We start from the raw sequence: 18,518 nt of genomic DNA, 5'->3' as shown, positions 1-18,518 counted from the left end.
GATTGTTTAAATCATATAATTCCATATTTTTGTCTTTTAGTTTGACTTTAACCCTCCCACCCACAACCTCTATTTTTTTTTTTTTTTTCTGAGACAGAGTTTCACTCTTGTTATCCAGGCTGGAGTGCAATGGCGCAATCTCAGCTCACTGCAGCCTCTGCCTCCTGGGTTCAAGCAATTCTCCTGCCTCAGCCTCCCAAGTAGCTGGGACTACAGGTATGCGCCACCATGCCCAGCTAATTTTTGTATTTTTAGTAGAGACGGGGTTTCACCACGTTGACCAGGATGGTCTCGAATTCTTGACCTCGTGATCCACCCGCCTCGGCCTCCCAAAGTGCTGGGATTATAGGTGTGAGCCACCGTGCCCAGCCCCAACCTCTATTTTTAAATTATAAAATAATTCTAGTTTTCCTGTAACAAATAAAAAATATGCCAGTTGACAGAGGCCGGTCACAGTGTGTCACGCCTATAATCCCAGCACTTTGGGAGGCTGAGGCGGGCAGATCACTTGAGGTCAGGAGTTCAAGACGTGCCTGGCCAAACATGGTGAAAGCCCATCTCTACTAAAAATACAAAAATTATCTAGACATGGTGGCACACACCTGTAGTCCCAACAACTCAGGAGGCTGAGGCTGGAGAATTGCTTGAACCTGGGAGGCGGAGGTTGCAGTGAGCTAAGATTGTGCCACTACACTCCATCCTGGGTGACAGAATGAGACTCCATCTCAAAAAAGTAAAAAAGAATTAAAAAAAGAACACGTCGGTAAAGTGTTTTGGCACACCTTCTGTATGTACAGCTTTGTGCTAGAAGTTTATGGTCTCTGCCTTTGAGAGTAGACACATACACCCTAGGATATATTAATGGCACACAGCTATCTGTGTTCAGAGCCAAAAAAACAACAGTGAGCTTATTGGATTCAGGGCAGAGAGAGTTCCTTCCAGTTGGGGTGGGCTTTGTACCAGTCCTTTGAGCATGGGTCAGGGAGATGGGGGTGATGTTCTTGGGAAAGACCAGAAAGCAGAGAACTAAGTTATAGGCAGGGCACAAGGATGAAGAAATCAAACCGGACACCTACTCCTGGCAGCGATAATGGGAGGTGAGGCTGAAGGGGTAGCGAGTGGTCTTGTTGGAGTGAATAGGTCAGTGACACATTTGAGGCTCCTATGTCTTGTTTTTAAGCAGTCTGGTCAGGTGAACTAGGGAAGAGCAGTGATGTCCGAATATATCTGCCTTGGTGACTTCCATTCTGAATTAATGAAAATTAATATTCATTTAAAGTCCATTGTTCCTGTACTATAAATAGATTTTACTTGCTTCCTTCAGTTTCTCTGAACCCTCAGGTGGAAAATTACAGCTTTTACTATGTCAGCTCTAGTTTGCCAAAGACTATCTGAAAGGGATTTGACTGTAATTTTCTAAAAATTCCAAATAGTCAATCTTTTACTAGCTCCAATGATTATAATCTCTTAATTATACTAAACCAGTTTGGTCTTTTTGTAATCCAGTTGACAGTTTTGCATCATAGAATATGAGCACTTCAGGTTGCTCTCAAAATGATTAGTTATTAAAAAAAAAAGGTAACCAGAATGATGTCAGATCTAGAAACTACCCCTTCCTATAAGAAAGAAGGATTAAAACATCTAAAAAGGAAAGGGTCAGGGCATATTCTGCACCTTGTTGGATCAAGAAATGCACTCATGGGGGAACCATATGTGCAACAGATTACTTGATGGGTACATTGAGAAGAGGATTCAAATATCGGAGGGATGATTGGATTCCAACCCTGAGATTTTGTTACTACAATTAAATGTGTCTTTAGAAGTTATATTATTCAAAGCTCAGGATTCATCATCTTTATGAGTAAATGTGATTGAATATCTAATCTCTTCACTTGCCTTTTGTTTAATGTTCCATCATTGTGAGGCAGATGAGAGTTTTGTTCCTGTCTTTCTGATGAGGAAATTAAGGCTTAGAAAGGTTAAGTAAACTTGCCTAAGGTCACACAGCTAGTGGCAGATCAGGGATTCAATTCCAAGTTCACCTAATATCAAACTCCATCCTCTTAGCCTCTCTACTATACCATATGCCCTATGCTGGGTGATGGGAATAGAGACACAGATCATGCCCTTGAGAGATTTATAATTTAGTGCCAGAGTATCTCTGGTCCAAATATCCTGATAAATTACTTGGTCCCACAGGATGAGACTTGCTTAACATCATGTAGCTGCTGACAGCTGAGATTGATCTCAAACTACCTGTCCAGTTAGATTCAAAAAGGTAGTCCTTATCATACCCAAAAACCTTTTTCATATACTTTCTCTAGCTATTTATCACTAACACAGATTTCCCCAAAAGAGGCACTACATTCTCATTTATTTTTCACAGTTATAATTATGTTAACTTAGTGTTACTGATGCTATTCTTTGCAGGGTATATATCTTGAATAATATCCATCTGCCCATGGCCATAATTAGCAATTTTAAAGTTCTCAGATAAGTTTTTTTGATGGTGATAATCTAATCATTCAGATATTTTTCAAGTAGGTATTAGGCGAATCTCTGGGAAGCATGAATGCCCAGAAGGAACACAAGGTTGAGACTCCGCTGAGCTGGTACTGATCGAGAGGGAGGCTCCTGCTTGTCAGGGTTGCTTTCCGATTGAAATGAAGAGAGGGAGGGAAACATTCCCATATGCCTTTTTAGTGTCCCTGATCTTAGAGGAAGCACTCCATCCCTTTCCCTGTGGTAGGAGGCTAGTACCGAAGACTATGGGTTCCAGTCCTCCCCATGTGTTCTCTAGTCTCTGCAGGGCTCAGGGATGAGCTAGAGGCTTTGCCTCTGGCATGTTCACACCCTTCCTGACTGGAACCTCATGGGCTTCTAGTGCCTTTTCTTCCTGGTTCCCCATTTCCTTTATACCCCAGCCACTCTGTTCTCTGCCCTACTTTCCTTTTTACCTCTCTTCCTTTTCCCACCATGGGCTTCTCTCTTGATGTTTACTTTGGTATTTACTTTGATTTTGTGAATGCAACCTCTGTCCTGACTGAAGAGTGGTTCTTCAGTGGTGAGCACCTTCCAAAGAAGGACCTGGGCACCTCATCTGGCAGGGCTGGGAGGCTGATGGGGCCTGGGGAGGCAGTGAGAAGTCTCTTGCCAGGAGATACTGAACCTCAGGGCTTTATTGATCCACAGCAATTTTTAACATGTTCAATGTCCTCAATTCCTGTTTTATTGTTACATTAACAAGTAATAAGACAGTGACCATCCAGGGTATCTTTTTTCTGACAGTCCCTATCCTGAGCATGTCCTTGATCTCTACATGCTAATTCTGGTGCCTTGAATACTAGGCTAAAGGATAAAGAACTCATACATGATTACTTATGTGATGCTGTTGAAGGATTCATGTAATCAGAGTAAAGGTCTGAGGAAATCTAGTGCCAGTTTGGGGCTGAGCTGGGGTGGGAGGAGACTGGAAGCCATAGGCATGGTGTGTGGCCAGAGAGCATGAACAAGGGTAATGGGGCAAGTGTAGATTTGAGAGCTTTTTTCGGGAAAAAAAAATGGCTAAAAGTTATTTCCCATTTGTTATAGAAAATGAGGGAGGCATCACATGTGAATATATAAGTATATTTTTCAAAGTGTCGTCCTTGGACCCCTGCATTAAAATCATCTGGGCAGAGTGGAGGACTCTTTAAACACAGATCATCAGGCCCTGTTCTATTTTTCTTGATTCAGAATTTGGGAATGAAGTGGAGTCCATACTATAAAAAGAACCCCAGGTGATTAGTAAGCATTCTAAAGTTCAAAACTGCTGACAAGAGTTTGAGGCCTTAGTGTTAAAAAGTACAGCACCTCCAGAAACAGGCAGCAAGGCACCAGGCAGAGGAGATTCTCTAATGGAGGCGGGAGGATCCAGCCTCCACTCTCCTGGGAGGCGATGGGTGCAGTCAGGCTGGGGCTGGAGGCGCCCAGGTTGGGGGCAGCTGAGATTTTGGGTCTCTGGACCCTCAGCTGGCTTCTACCCAACATCGAGTCTGCCAGGAGACAGGATTGCAGCTCTCAGAGGAAGTAGTCTGTACATCTGCTAATGAGTTTCCACTGAGCCCTCTCAGAAAGCTAATGGCTTCTCCTGCCATAGCAAGACATTTATTTTGATCATACTTGTTCCAAAGAGGGGACGGAAAATGAGTTGCTAGTAACTGGGCATTTCAAGTGGTACCTGCATGCTCTCCAGTTGTAACCAGTGGGGAGCTGGGTAGTCCAGGCAGCATAGGAGCTGCTCCCCTTCAGACTAGTTCTTAGTGTGCTGTGTGAGGAGACAGAAAGAATCATGAGGTAGACTCTCCAGAGTGCTCTTCGCACTGTGTGTACCTGAACCTTTAACAGATTAAAATGTCTTGCAGATGCCTGATGGCTTATAAATGCTCCTTCATTTACCTCAGAAAAATGGCTTTCTAAGTGGGCAGGAAGCTAGGGGCTGAGAGGGAGGAATTAAGACGGAGGAATTCTTCAGTTTACTTAAAATATCAAGCATCTTGCTGTTTTACTCCATGGATCAAATTTTGACACAAGCTGAGTAACATATTTCAAATAAGATGATTTATCAGAGAGAGCCAGGTGAGAGATCAGAGACTTGGAATTCTGAGTCCACATATGTTTGCAAAAGTCTCCATTTCTTTTCATGATTTTTGTCCTTTTCGCACAGGAAGTTTTCAAATTATATTTGTTATTCACTTACCCATTTATTCAGCAAATACTCTGAGAAGAACACAGCAGCAAATCAAATGAAACCCCTGTTCACATAGAGCTTACAGTCAGAGGGTGAAAATAAAACAACTCCCAAACCAAGCAAGTATGCCATGTGTCATATGGCGATAGCTGGTGATGGCGATGGCTGGTGTTAGTAGAGAGCTGAATGAATGAGCAGTGGGGCCTGTTTAATAAGAGGTTCTGGGACTGGGCACTGTGGCTCACGCCTGTAATACTGGCACTTTGGTAGGCCAAGGTAAGTGGATTACATGATCTCAGAGTTCAAGATCAGTCTGGCCAACATGGTAAAACCCTGTCTCTACCAAAATACAAAAAAATTAGCCAGGTGTGGTGGTGTGTGCCTATAATCCCAGCTATTCAGGAGTCTCAGGGATGAGAATTGCTTGAACCCAGGGGGTGGAGGCTGTAGTGAGCCAAGATTGTGCCATTGTACTCTAGCCTGCGTGACAGAGTGAGACTGTCTCCAAAAAAAGAAGAGGTTCTGGCTCATGGAATGGTACCTACAAAGTCCTTAAGACCTGAGTGGTTTTCCATGAGCTCAGATGCCTTCATGGCTACTATACAGAGATTGTTTGTTAATAGTTCTCTTCAAAAGGACATTTTCCAGCCAGGTGTGGTGGCTCACACCTGTAATCCTAGCACTTTGGGAGGTCGAGGCAGGTGGATCACCTGAGGTCAGGAGTTCGAGACCAGCCTGGCCAACATGGTAAAACCCCATCTCTACTAAAAATACAAAAAATTAGCGAGGTGTGGTTGTGTGTGCCTGTAATCCCAGCTACTCAGGAGGCTGAGGCAGGATAATTGCTTGAACCCAGGAGGTGGAGGCTTTGCTAAGCCAAGATCACGCCACTGTATTCCAGCTTGGGCAACAGAGCAAGACTTCATATAAAAAAAAAAAAATTTCCTCTCCTTGGCAGTTAGACTGTCTCCTGTGCTGAAAGGCATTGCATCTTGATTGAATGCTGGTTGGAATAAACACAATTAGATGAGGAAGAAAGGGGGTGATTAGGGAATTATGCATAATGGCTGTTAGGTTAGCTTTCAAATCTAGTTCAGGATGTGAACGTCTCTTTTGGAAAAGACTGTTCTGAGAAAGGACTACTTTCTGGTTGAAAAGTCAAGACGGAGAAAGGAAGATCCTTACAAGTTGTTTTAAGACTGCCTGCCTTCTTTTGTGTTCTTCACATGTACCCCAAAACCTAAAATGGCAATTAAAAAAAAAAAAAGACCGCCTACCTGCTGTAGTGGCAAGGAGCCTGGGCTCACCTGTACTGTTATCCCTAATGATGGCATTCCTGAATGAGTTGGCAAAATTCCTCTCAAGATAAGCAGGGCAGGGACCTCAGCCACATATGCACTTGGCAATTCATGGCTATGAACAGTTATTGTGTATCTTTAGAGTGCAAGATGCAGGCAAGGATGCTGTGTGGTAGAGGAGAAGGAAGGGTAGGATACAAGTGGTGAAAAACCCATGCTCTTTACCTTCCTCTAGGAACTAACTACCTGCCAAGTGGGGCAGTGGAGAGGGTGGAGATGCACAGAGAGAGAACTTTGAGTGCAGACTGAGATAGAGTTACAGTGAGAGTGCAGAGCAGGGGTCTTTCACTCCAAAGTTCTGTGTTAGAGAGGTCAGTTTGAGTTCAGTTCTGTTAAACATGTACTAAGCAACCACTCTGTGTTGAGTATCACACTGCATCCTGGGAGTACAAAGAGGTTGGAGTCTAGTGTGAGAGACAGGCCTGTGGGCAATAATTGTGGTTTGAACAGAATCAAAGAAGAGAAACACCCACTCCAGCCCAGATGGGTTATTAAGGAGTTGAGGCTTTCCATAGCCAATGATTTTGTGGCAGAGTTTAAAGGATAAGTAGGAGATAGCCTGGGAAGTAGATACACGAAAGGAAAGGATATGGAAAGTGAAGGGAGAAATACAGCAAAGCTTAGGAGATGAGAAGCAGCTTTTAGGGTGCTGTGGGGTGAGGCAGGAATTCATTTGAGGTAGGGTTAAGAGGGGGTAGGGCCAGGCATGTGGGACTTTGTATGTCATGGTAAGGGACTGGTCAAAAATTTTACCCCGGTGAAAAGCCATTTCAAGAATGCATGGGTTAATTTCACTTAAGTCTGAGGGTATGCCTTTATTTATTTATTTTTGTATAAATGTACGGGGTCCAAGTATAATTTTGTTATATACATAGATTGCATAGTGGTAAAGTCAGAGCTTTTAGGATATCCATCACCCATACAATAACATATATTGTACTCGTTAGATAATTTCTCATCAACCAACCCCTCTCCCTTTCCAGTGTCCACTGTCTAGCACTCCACACTCTGCCTCCATGTGTATGCATTATTTATCTCCCACATGTAAGTGAGAACATGTTATATTTGTCTTTCTGTGCCTGACTTGTTTTACTTAAGATATTGGCCTCCAGTTCCATCCATGTTGCTGCAAAATACATGATTTCATTCTTTTTTATGGCTGAATAGTATTCCATTATAAATATATACCACATTTTCTTTATCCAGTCATCCATTGATGGATGCTTAGTTTGAAGTTATGTTTTTAAAGTGGATTTGATATTCCTAACTGGTTTATTATTGGGATTCAGCTAGATTAACAATTTATAATTTATTTTTAAGCTTTATTGTATAAATTCCTTCTTTGAAACCAAAGGCACATGTTTCCGGAATCTGATTGACTATTATTGAGTACTATTTCCCATTCAAATTTAGGGGCACAAATCACTGACATTTATGCCCCTGAGTATCCCTTTCCATGCTCATACTCAAAGCAAGAGCATGAGCATGGAAAGGGAAAAAAAATCTTAAGGAAAAAAAAATGTTATGTCTTTGCTACCCCTTATAACTCCTTCGTGCCTATACCAGTTACTAGTTCTACCTTCCACTCAGTTGTTCGAGACATGCCTCTGGGAGGCAGGCTTACCACCTACCTCTCCATCTCCCCCTTAGCCAATGACCAAGTCCTGGCAGTTCTTTCCCCCAATCTGTCTATCCATATATACTGCCATTGGCTTTGCTTGCGTCACCATCACCTCTTGTCATAATTTCTGCCTCCTGTTTTCCCCTCTGTACTTTTGCCTTCCCCATTTGATCCTCCACAAAGCAAGCAGAGCCTTATTTATTTATTTATGACAAGGTCTCATTCTGTTGCCCAGGCTGGAATGGTGATATCATGGCTCACTTCAGCCTCAACCTCCTAAGCTCAGCGGATCCTCCCTCCTCAGCCTCCTGGGTAGCTGGGACTGCAGGTGTACACCACCACATCTGGCCATTTTTTTTGTATTTTTTTGTAGAGACAGGGTTTTGCCATGTTGCTGAGTCTTGTCTCAAATTCCTGGGTTCAAGCAATCTACCCTCCTCTGCCTTGCAAAGGGATGGGATTACAGGTGTGAACCACTGCCAGTCAGACCAATAATTTTTAACTAAAAATGAAATAGTCTTTATCCTCCTTGCAACCCTTCAGTGGCTCTTAGGATGAGCACTGGATTCTCCCTTTCAGCACGTCAGGGTTTACCACAATCTGGTTCCTGCCCTTTTTGGGGTCCATTTTATACTTATCCCTGGTGCAAGCCATGCTGGTCTTTTAAATTCCTAATTTGGTTAAATCCTACTCTCTCTCAGATCTCAGCTAAACCTCACTTCTTCTTAAGAAGGCTTCCGTGACTCCCCAGCGAAGATGCATTTGGCTGTTGACACTTTTCACCTTTGCAATGAATGATGAATTGTGTGATTTAGTGTCTAGTGCTTGTTACCCCTATAAGATGGAGTTCCTAGCATCAGACCATGCCTGCCTTGTTTACTGCTGCATCCCCACCTCTAGAGGTGCTATAGTGCCTGGCACTAGGGCACAATAAGACTATCAAATAAATATCTGAATATGTTAATACTTATATACCCACATATGCTTCTCTGCTGCCTGAGGACCCTTCAGACAAAAACAAAAAGATTAAACCTCCCAAGTTGGAGATGTTCAAATACCACTTCAGAGCCATCAATAGGTATAAATGACTGTCATCTTGTATACTCTGACTATGATTTGCAATTGAGTATTTTAAATATGCCTTGTAGATGAGGATAAATCATTCAGGAATAAGATTATGAGTACCTTGATGGGTACTTGTACTTAGGTAGGGTACAGGATTTGGCTCAAGCCTGTAATCCCAGCACTTTGGGAGGCCGAGGCAGGTGGATCACGAGGTCAAGAGATCGAGACCATCCTGGTCAACATGGTGAAACCCCGTCTCTACTAAAAATACAAAAAATTAGCTGGGCACGGTGGCGCGTACCTGTAATCCCAGCTACTCAGGAGGCTGAGGCAGGAGAATTGCCTGAACCCAGGAGGCGGAGGTTGCGGTGAGCCAAGATTGCGCTATTGCACTCCAGCCTGGGTAACAAGAGCGAAACTCCATCTCAAAAAAAAAAGAAAAATTTATTCTTTAACCAGTGATGTTCAGATTCTGCGGCCTGGTTCATCTTAATGGAACTCACTAGAAACCAACAAATATCCAGAATTTGAAGCCACCCATACATTTATAGTGTGTAATACAATTGTCAGGCACTGTTGGTGACTGCTCAGGAACACATTTCTCTGGTTTTCAGGATCTGCATGGAAAGTCAGATTGTACTTCCGAGGTTCAGGACGTGGAATCAGGGTCAAGACAGTATGTGGTCTAAACACTTGTATCACACAACAATGGCTCTAAGTGAACTGTCTGAAAAAAATAGTCAAAAATTAGAATATCTAACAATACTTCATATATTGACTGTTTATCTAGCCTCAAGTACTTCTTCAGACTGGATTACTAAAGTCATTTTGTTAATTTCCTAAAGTATTTGCTTTTTGATTTGTTATATTGATTTCTGCATAGCTCCTGAACTTTTGTCTAGATTGCACATATTTTTCCTACAGCTTCAATTCTAATGGTAGAAATTGGACTAAATGATGGTACCATAACATCACAGAGCAATCAAGTTATGTTAAGATGAAGTAAAAAGCCTCTCAAATATGAAAGAAATAGGTTTTTTTTTTTTTTTTTGAGACGGAGTTTCGCTCGTTACCCAGGCTGGAGTGCAATGGCGCGATCTCGGCTCACCGCAACCTCTGCCTCCTGGGTTCAGGCAATTCTCCTGCCTCAGCCTCCTGAGTAGCTGGGATTACAGGCATGTGCCACCGTGCCCAGCTAATTTTTTGTATTTTTTAGTAGAGACGGGGTTTCACCATGTTGACTAGGATGGTCTCGATCTCTTGACCTCGTGATCCACCCACCTTGGCCTCCCAAAGTGCTGGGATTACAGGCGTGAGCCACCACGCCCGGCCCAGAAATAGGTTTTTAAGTGATGAAGGCATAGCCAATTAAGTAAAACTAGGTGCCAGTAACCAAAAATATATCGACATTTTAAAGAAAGTGGAGTAACTTAAAAAGGAAACAAATTGCCTTTTAAAAAATATTTTAAAGTTGTGAAATCATTTTTGAGGAGTGCAAACACTGTATGTGGGTAAACTAATAGGTGAAAAATATTCCTCTTCAACCAATTTGCCTTAGAATAACCAATTTTCTTAAAGCTAGAGATTAAAAGTGAAATAAAATAAACTCATGAAAACATTGCCAGACAAGCAGGTCATACTTAATTGCTCAAAACTAAATTTAAAAAAATGTAGTCTGAAAAATCTGTTATAAATTCCAATACATTTATAAATGACCACTGGTAGTTCTTTTATATGCTGAAAATTATCCTCAAACCTCAATTTGTTCTCAAAAGGGATTAATGGAAGTTTATGCATTAAAATTCTAAAACTTTACTAGACTTGGCACATAATATAGGGAAAACTTTGTGACTAGAAGTATTTACCTTTGACCTTGCATGCTGGAGCTCATAACTCCTGTTATAGTACAGAATTGTGAGATCTAACTGTGGCAAGCCAAGTAAAAATACATTCTCCTGATTTTTTTGATTGAAGTTTTGCTGTAATTCTAGAGAAACATAGGCTCTTCTAAGAGAGGAACATGTAAAGTTCCTTTCAGTGCCACATTTTCAGTGTTTGCAAAAGGTAAAAATCTAGCACTACCACAATTTCTTTTTAGGGTTGTGCCTCTGGAATACTTAAAAAAATTATATATGTATATAAATTATATATGTATAAAAATTATATATATATAGTCAGAATATAAAGTGTTCATAAAGTGTTTAAAATCTCAATAGATAATGTTTAGATAAATTCATTTTTTGTTAATAAAAATCTTATTTTCCTCATGGTGATGGACAGTTACTCCACCTGTCTTCATTAAGTGGATGTTTGTTAAGCCTCATTTTTATGTTCATATGTTCCTTTTTCTGAACTAGCACAATCATGATGTGGGCTTTGTGATCCTGTCACCAAAGATTTTGAAAATGTCCATACTTTGCACACTGCAGATATTAAAATATCCCAAATGTCAGAGAACTCCTGTGCGTGTAGTCTTTGGAATGATTTGGTTTTACCTCTGTTTGCTACAGGGCAATCCCTTTGAGACACAGGAATGAGTTAAAGCATCCTTTTAAATAGACCTAGTTCATCTAAGTCATTTTCCAGTAAGCTCTTACAAAATCTGGAAAGGCTAGCTTATCATTAACGAAATGTTTAGTTCATGATTAATATTGCAGGCATTTAGTGAGCTTGCTTGAGTTTTAGCAGGAGCTATAACAAGTGTGTTCACATTGTAATTCTGATTTAATTGTGACCACCTGATATACTGAGCAACAACTCTTCGAGATCAAAAAGTGATCTCTGGGATGCATACATTTTTGTTAGGCCATCTGCAGGAATGCAAAATAAGTATAAAAGGCTTTGGTCCTTTCTGCACGTCAAGGCTTTTACTAAGAGATTTCCATCCTGCCTCTCAAGTGCCCCTCAGAAAAACTTATTTTCTACCCTTCTTAGCATCCCCTCTCTCTCACTCCTCTATTGCCCAGGCTCCTCTTTTCCAAAGTCTCTAAATATCAAGGAAACTGTCTTAAAGCCAAATCACTAGATCTTTAGCCTGGAAGAACATGAAATCTCCACTGCTTCCCAAGAGACTCAGATACTAAAGGACTTAGGATGCAAATACTTTAATTTATTTGGTTGGTTGGTATTGATTGGAGGAGAGAGATGGAAAGAAGCCAGAGGGGGCTGTTGTCCTAGTGGTCAGATATCTTGAGCATTCAACTGGGGACTGACTACCCTGGACTTTTCTTTCAAGATTAGGAAGGGGAATCCCAGGAGCACAATGAGACAGGATCCCCATGACTGATCACCATTGCTGTGGGTATTCTTATGGCAAAGTGATGGATGAGTAATGAGGGCAAAGATACTGCCCAAACTCTTGCTACCTAATTTCCTGTCAATATCTTTATACCATTGGGTAGAAGTGGTGAGGGGGTTAAACTGTGCCTGATGGTCTGTGTAGCTTGTTTAAAATAATGAACTAAGAAAATGGAGAAAGTAGGGAAAGAATAATCTGGAAATCAAAAAGGATAAGTTGAATTTAGTTAAGGGTAGGACTATTATATTACCAATGACAGTAATGAAATCACATGGACCCACAGTGGATTGAACATGTCCACCTGAACTTCTGCTTTTCAATAGGGATGGGATATGGGAGTGATTAGGACTCTAGCAGTTGCACATGTTGTCACGTATCTTTTCTTCTGCTAGGAAGTCATTGTTGCTGTTATCCTTCTCTGACCAGGTGTTGGACTGGATTGAAAACCATGGTGAGGCCTTTCTTAGCAAACACACTGGAGTTGGGAAGTCCCTACATCGAGCCCGGGCCTTGCAGAAGAGGCATGATGACTTTGAAGAGGTGGCTCAGGTGAGATGTTTGTGTGTGTGTGTGTGTGGTGTGTGTACCTTGCAGAAGAAGCATGATGACTTTGAAGCGGTGGCTCAGGTGAGATGCTGTGTGTGTGTGTGTGTGTGTGTGTGTGTGTGTGTGTGTGTCTAGATGAGGGAGACCAGGGCTGTGGCTTTGGTGTTTGGTGAGGCATGCTGGGTTGATAACCTGTGGACTTTGAAGAGGCGGCTCAGGTGAGATGCCATGTGTGTGTGTGTGTGTGTGTGTGTGTGTGCACGCGCATCTGTGTGTGCGTCCAGGACTGTAGCTTTGGTGTTTGGTGAAGCATGCTGGGTTGATAACCTGTGGCTGTTGGGCTGTCTTCCTGCCTGATGCAAGGAGTCCTTTGTCTTTTTTTGGAGTCTAGATAAGTGGTAAAATAGATGCCCACATTTATGGTCTTTCAAAAATCTTCCAACTGGTGTGATCTAAAAATGCCTTGTCCACAAGATGGTGCTGGCAGGAGGGAATGACATTTCTAGATTCCTCATCAACCCAGGGCTACTGCTTATGATTGTCACTGCCAGTGAGTGAGAGCTAAAAATCAGTCCCAGCTCTACTTGCAAAGTCACATACCTTCCAGGACCTGGAGAAATAGGTGGCACCTGCTCACCAGCCATGCGATTACAGGGCAGAATGTGCACAGAGAACGTGCCTTGGTGTCATTTCTCCAATATTTAAACTGCCATTTATGTAATGTTCGATCTTTTAGCTGAGCTGCACACCTGATCCAAAAAGGGCACTGTTTTTGAATTTACACAAATATGTTGTATGAGAGAGGTCCTGATCATTTGTCTAATAGTGTAATTGTTTCAAAGTCTTTTTGTTTAGAGGCTCTACCTCAAAAATGTTGTCCTAACTCTGTTGTATTTCTCCACTGGGGAGTTTTCCAGATGGATCCTGAAAATTTTCATTTTCAAGATGAAATGCTGCTCTCCAGTTATTTTGTCAGGCGTGATCAGCTGCCGTGTAAAATAAAATGATGAAGAATAAGGCAGGGAGGGTGCCCTTATGGGACAGAGGGGTGGGTGTTGCTGAAGGAGTGAGGATGACAGAGCTAGGTTTTACCACATCACCGCTTTAGCCAGAGCTGACTTCAGTCCCACCAGGCAGACAGCCCTCAATGTGGGTCCTACTTTGGGCATTATGCAGAGCCCTAGGCCTCACCCAGGGAGGCATTGAGCCCCAGACAGACTATGTGCTATGGATGCAAAAAGAGATGGCCCATCAACAACCAAGCAGGAACAGGAAAGTCATGGAGCATTACTGTATCTTTAGGGAAGCTGCAAGTATATGCTGAAAAGTGAAAGGCCTTACAGGAGCCAGAAAGACCATGTCAGCAGCAACCTGAGCCCAGGGAATATAGGTGGACTGGACCCAACCTGTGGGATAAAGAAAGTCTCATATGGAACCCTTGTGCACTGAGAGTGTAAAATGGTGCAGCCACTGTAGAAAACAGTGTGGTGGATCCTCAAAAATTACAAATAGAATTACCATAGATCCAGCAATTCCACTTCAGCATGTATTCGCAACGGAATCGAAAGCAGGGACTTAAACAGATTTTTTTTTTTTTTTTTGAGACCGAGTCTCGCTCTGTTGCCCAAGCTGGAGTGCAGCAATGTGATCTTGGCTCACTGCAACCTTTGCCTCCTGGGATAAAGTGATTCTCCTGCCTCAGACTCCAGCATAGCTGGGATTACAGGCACCTGCCATCACACCTGGCTAATTTTTTTGTATTTTTAGTAGAGATGGGGTTTCACCATGTTGGCCAGGCTGCTCTCAAACTCTTGACCTCGAGTGATCCATCCACCTTGGCCTCCCAAAGTGCTGGGATTACAGGCAGGAGCTACCATGCCCAGTCATCAAATAGATATTTATACACCCATGTTCACAATATTTAAAAGGTGAAAGCAACTCCAGTGTCTACTGACAGATGCACAAATAAACAAAATGTGGTATATTCATGTAATGGAGTATTATTTAGACTTAAAAAGGGAGGGAATTCTAATAAATGCTACAACATGGATAAACCTTGAGGACATTATGCTAAGTAAAATAAGCTAGTCACAGAAAGGACAAATAGCTTATGATTCTATTTACACCTAGAGTAGCCAGATTCATAGAGATAAAAAGTAGAATGGTGGTTGTCAGAGGTTGAGGGGAAGGGAAGAATGGGGAGCTATTGTTTAATGCAAGCTTATCCAGCCCGTGGCCCATAGGCTACATGTGGCCCATGATGGCTTTGAATGTGGCCCAACACAAATTTGTAAATTTTCTTAAAACATTATGAATTTTTTGTGATTTTTAAAACTCCTCAGTTACCATTAGTATATTTTATGTGTGGCCCAAGAAAATTCTTCTTCCAGTGTGGCCTGGGGAAGCCAAAAGATTGGACACAGCTGGTTTAATTGAAACAGAGTTTCAGTTTTGCAAGATGAAGAGTTCTTGAGATGAATGATAATGATGGTTGCACCACAATACTGTGAATGTACCTAATACCACTAAATTATACACTTTAAAATGGTTAAAATTCTAAAATATTGTTTATTTTACCACAATAAAAAAAGAAATCCTTATAGCCAATGAGGACCTTCTGCAGAATGAGGTAGACTTTGCCATTCTAATAGTCACAGGTCTTGATGTACCTTGTGATGGACAAGATGCAACGCAGACCCAAAATATCTGGGTGGCCATGCACCCTGGGTCCTCTTTAGGCTGTTAGGGGGCAAAGGATGGGAGATAGCCACTTGTATCCCCTGACTGCTAAGAGTGGAGGTTGTAGTACTTGGGGTGGTCTGTTGGAATAGGGCCATCCCATAGCTTTGGTGCTTCTGTCTGTGGGCTGTCCTATGGCTCAGCACTCCTCACTTAAAAAGGACATTCCCAAAGCCACCCATAGCACTGACCCAGCTCAATTCCCCTTTCCCTCTACCTCATGTGGCCTCAGAGGCAATGTCAACCTTAGTTATAGCCCCATGTTTTGGTTATAGGCTACAGTTTTTGCATTTTGTTATAATCAAGCCAGGCCCATGGCCATCCTAGTCCCATTGTGCCCATCCGCTTCTCCACTTTCTCACTGGTGCCTGATATTCCTTTCAAGTGGGACAATGCCTTGCCATCAGCAACAAAGACACATGAACTTAAATTCATACTAAAGAATGGACACATTTTTGAGAGCTTCTGTTTCCATTATATATTTTGTCTTATACCAATCCTGAATGCTAGACAGTATTCACCTTGTTTTATAGAAGGCAACACTGAGGCTCAGAAAGTTCTTCCATGTGCCCAAGTCATCCAGCTTGTCAGGAGCTCTGCAGAGATTCAGACCCAGGTCTGTTGGGTTCCAGAGTCATGTTTTTATCCTAATTCCATGCTGTCCCTCCTTATTGAGGTGTAGGAACTGGACATAAAATTCATTTCTGAGTGGCCATTTGCATATGGAAAGTGTGGGACAAAGCGGGTGAGGGTGGGGATGTTGCCACCTTCTTTGACATCCATTATGAGTTTTCTCTGGTCCTTCCAATGAGTAATCAACTGGCATAATCCACATCTCCCCTGACTCTGTTTTCTCATAAGACTGTATTTTTTTTGAAAGAGAAGACAGAGTTCTAACTTCCAAAAGGCTCATGCTTTTAGGAGAAGTGTTTGCTCCAGAAAGGAGAAAAGCAGATGTGAGCTACAAAGGGAGCCCTTTACCTAGGGTTCATGAGCCATCCCATTACCCTGAAATTAACCTCCAGAGCTGGATCTTGTAGACTGGGAATTAATCCTGCCTTATTCCATCATCCCCACTCTGGGGGATGGAGCTACCCAGCATCTTGGGATTGTTAGTTTACGTAGGAAAACCAATGCTGACCACAATGAAGGCAGTCTCGGGCAGGCTGCTACTGATAGTCAACCTGCCTGAGACCTGCTTTGTTCTGTACAACATGATTGCCATATATAGGTGGTGAAAACGGAGTAATCTAGGCAGGAAAGGGTTTTCTTTGTCTCTTGCTTCTTCTCTCAATTAAGTGAGGGCCATTGGGAGAAGAGGAGTGGATTTAATCAGGAATTGAAAAGCTCTTGAGTAAGAAGAGCAATGACAGAAAGCCAAAGCATGGACACTCCTGTTCTTTGTTTGGGTTGCTGTTTCTGAGATATGGTCAGGAAGGCTGTAGATATCATGGGGTAGGAGGCTGGGGTAAATTATGAGCAATACTCTAAAGGGTCATGATTCCGTGAAGGGACCTCTTTTAGCCTTATCATTTAGGATTCCTTTACTCGAGGCTGGTAATGAGAAAGGAATTCTGAGCACCCATTCTTTGTATTTAGGTTCAAAAAAAGTGTCTTGAATCAAAGCAGAAAGAGAGCTATTGCATCTGTCACAGCTCCTGGAAATTTGTCCTTCTGCAAGGAAAAGCAAGCCAGTGGCAGAGGAAATGGCTATCCACAGGGAGGGGTTGAGGCAGTATAAAGTCTCTGAACAAATACATCTCCACTCTTGGGATAGTGAAGTCATCTGTGATTCTTACCAGTAGTCAGTCTTTGGAGTAAAGACATTTAAGTCAGCTATTAAAATAGACATAAATGATAACTTTGAAGAATTTATGTGGCAATCCATTATCCTTCATTAAACTTTAACTTTTGTGTTTAATAGCTCTTGAACACATTTTAAACAAATTCTTCAAGTGGTATTTGAAGATGAATTAAATATTTGAGTCCTCAGTTCATCCTGCAGGTGGCACTCTTTGAATAGTCAACATAGAAGCTGAGCTGACTGGGGAAAGGCTTTGCAGTCATGACAGCCTCCCTAGGGAGGAATCCAACATTCAGAGTGAAGGTCCAGGAAGGAATACTTCAGGGGGTCTGTGGCTACAGGTTTCTAGTCCAAGATGCTGAGGTTGTATGTGCTCAAATAGAAGACATGTCTGTGCACTGGCAGTAACCCCTCCTGGTCCTTAGGTCAAATACTGGACTCAGTTTGCCTATAATCTCACCAAAGGACTCAGGCCAGAGAGTAGAACAGTTTTTAAGAGACACATATTTTTTTGTGGCACATTAGGTGTCATCAAGAGTATAAACAAGTGTAAGATGGAGTTGCTCATAATAGGTTGGCTGTCAGGGAATAGATGTGTCCATATCTGCCCAGGTGGTAGAATAGAATGTGGTACTTTATATTGGCCTGAGATATTTGCTGTTAGGAGGTAGGCAAGTACTCAAGTGCCTGTGGTTTACATAACAGCTGTGCCTGCTCTGGTAGTGGTCTGCTTTATGGCCTCATTATCTGAAATGCCAGATTTTCTGCACGCTAATTTAGTAAAAAATTAGCAAGTGTTTACATTCAAATATATATTATCTAAAGTCTCAAAGCACCAAATCACATTTAAGCAGCTAGGCATATTAAGTAGCATTAGTGTAACATTTTTGAAAGAGCAGACAATTTAACGAAAGACTCAAAGAAATAGAAGAACATGGGCATAATTAAGAACTTCAATCTCTGGTTACTTGTTTCCCTATCCAGCCCTTGTGGTTTGTTTGTTTGTTTGTTTGTTTTCATCAAACTTGACTAGAACACTTTAAAAAAGTCATTCTGAGACTTGGGGTCAAAATAGGTAAGAATAGAGGGAAGGCATTTTAGTGACCTTGCCCGCCAAAGTTACTCAGAATATAATCAGCAAACCTACCATAGTAATAAGGGCAAAATAAAATAGGGTAATCCACAGAGATGGAAAGTCTGTGCCCTCAGAGTTGAACAATAGCCCTCATCAGTTTTCATTTCCCATCAAGTTTCTGTGTTGGGCACTGTGGAAAGTTAGAGTTCCACAGTTTCTGTCTTGAAGAACTCAAAACCTAATTTAAAAAAATGTATCAAACATGTTCTAACCCTCTAAGAAA

The 18,518-nt window shown here is 42.0% G+C and overlaps 1 protein-coding gene across 44 annotated transcripts in view; it reads left to right on the top strand.

Annotated features, from left to right (window-relative positions):
• The window catches only part of KALRN (kalirin RhoGEF kinase), a 659,576-nt gene that overhangs the window by 265,547 nt on the left and 375,511 nt on the right, over window positions 1-18,518 (top strand). For all 44 annotated transcript variants that reach the window (XM_078351912.1, XM_078351911.1, XM_078351910.1 and 41 more), the window contains one exon: window positions 12,498-12,620. In XM_078351912.1, the coding sequence (XP_078208038.1) occupies window positions 12,498-12,620 (123 nt within the window). The remainder of the gene's footprint in view (window positions 1-12,497; window positions 12,621-18,518) is intronic.

Source organism: Callithrix jacchus, chromosome 15, assembly GCF_049354715.1.
Source record: "Callithrix jacchus isolate 240 chromosome 15, calJac240_pri, whole genome shotgun sequence".
NCBI lineage: Eukaryota > Metazoa > Chordata > Mammalia > Primates > Cebidae > Callithrix > Callithrix jacchus.
Note: the sequence above shows the minus strand (reverse complement) of the source record. Positions and strands in the feature narration are given on the sequence as shown.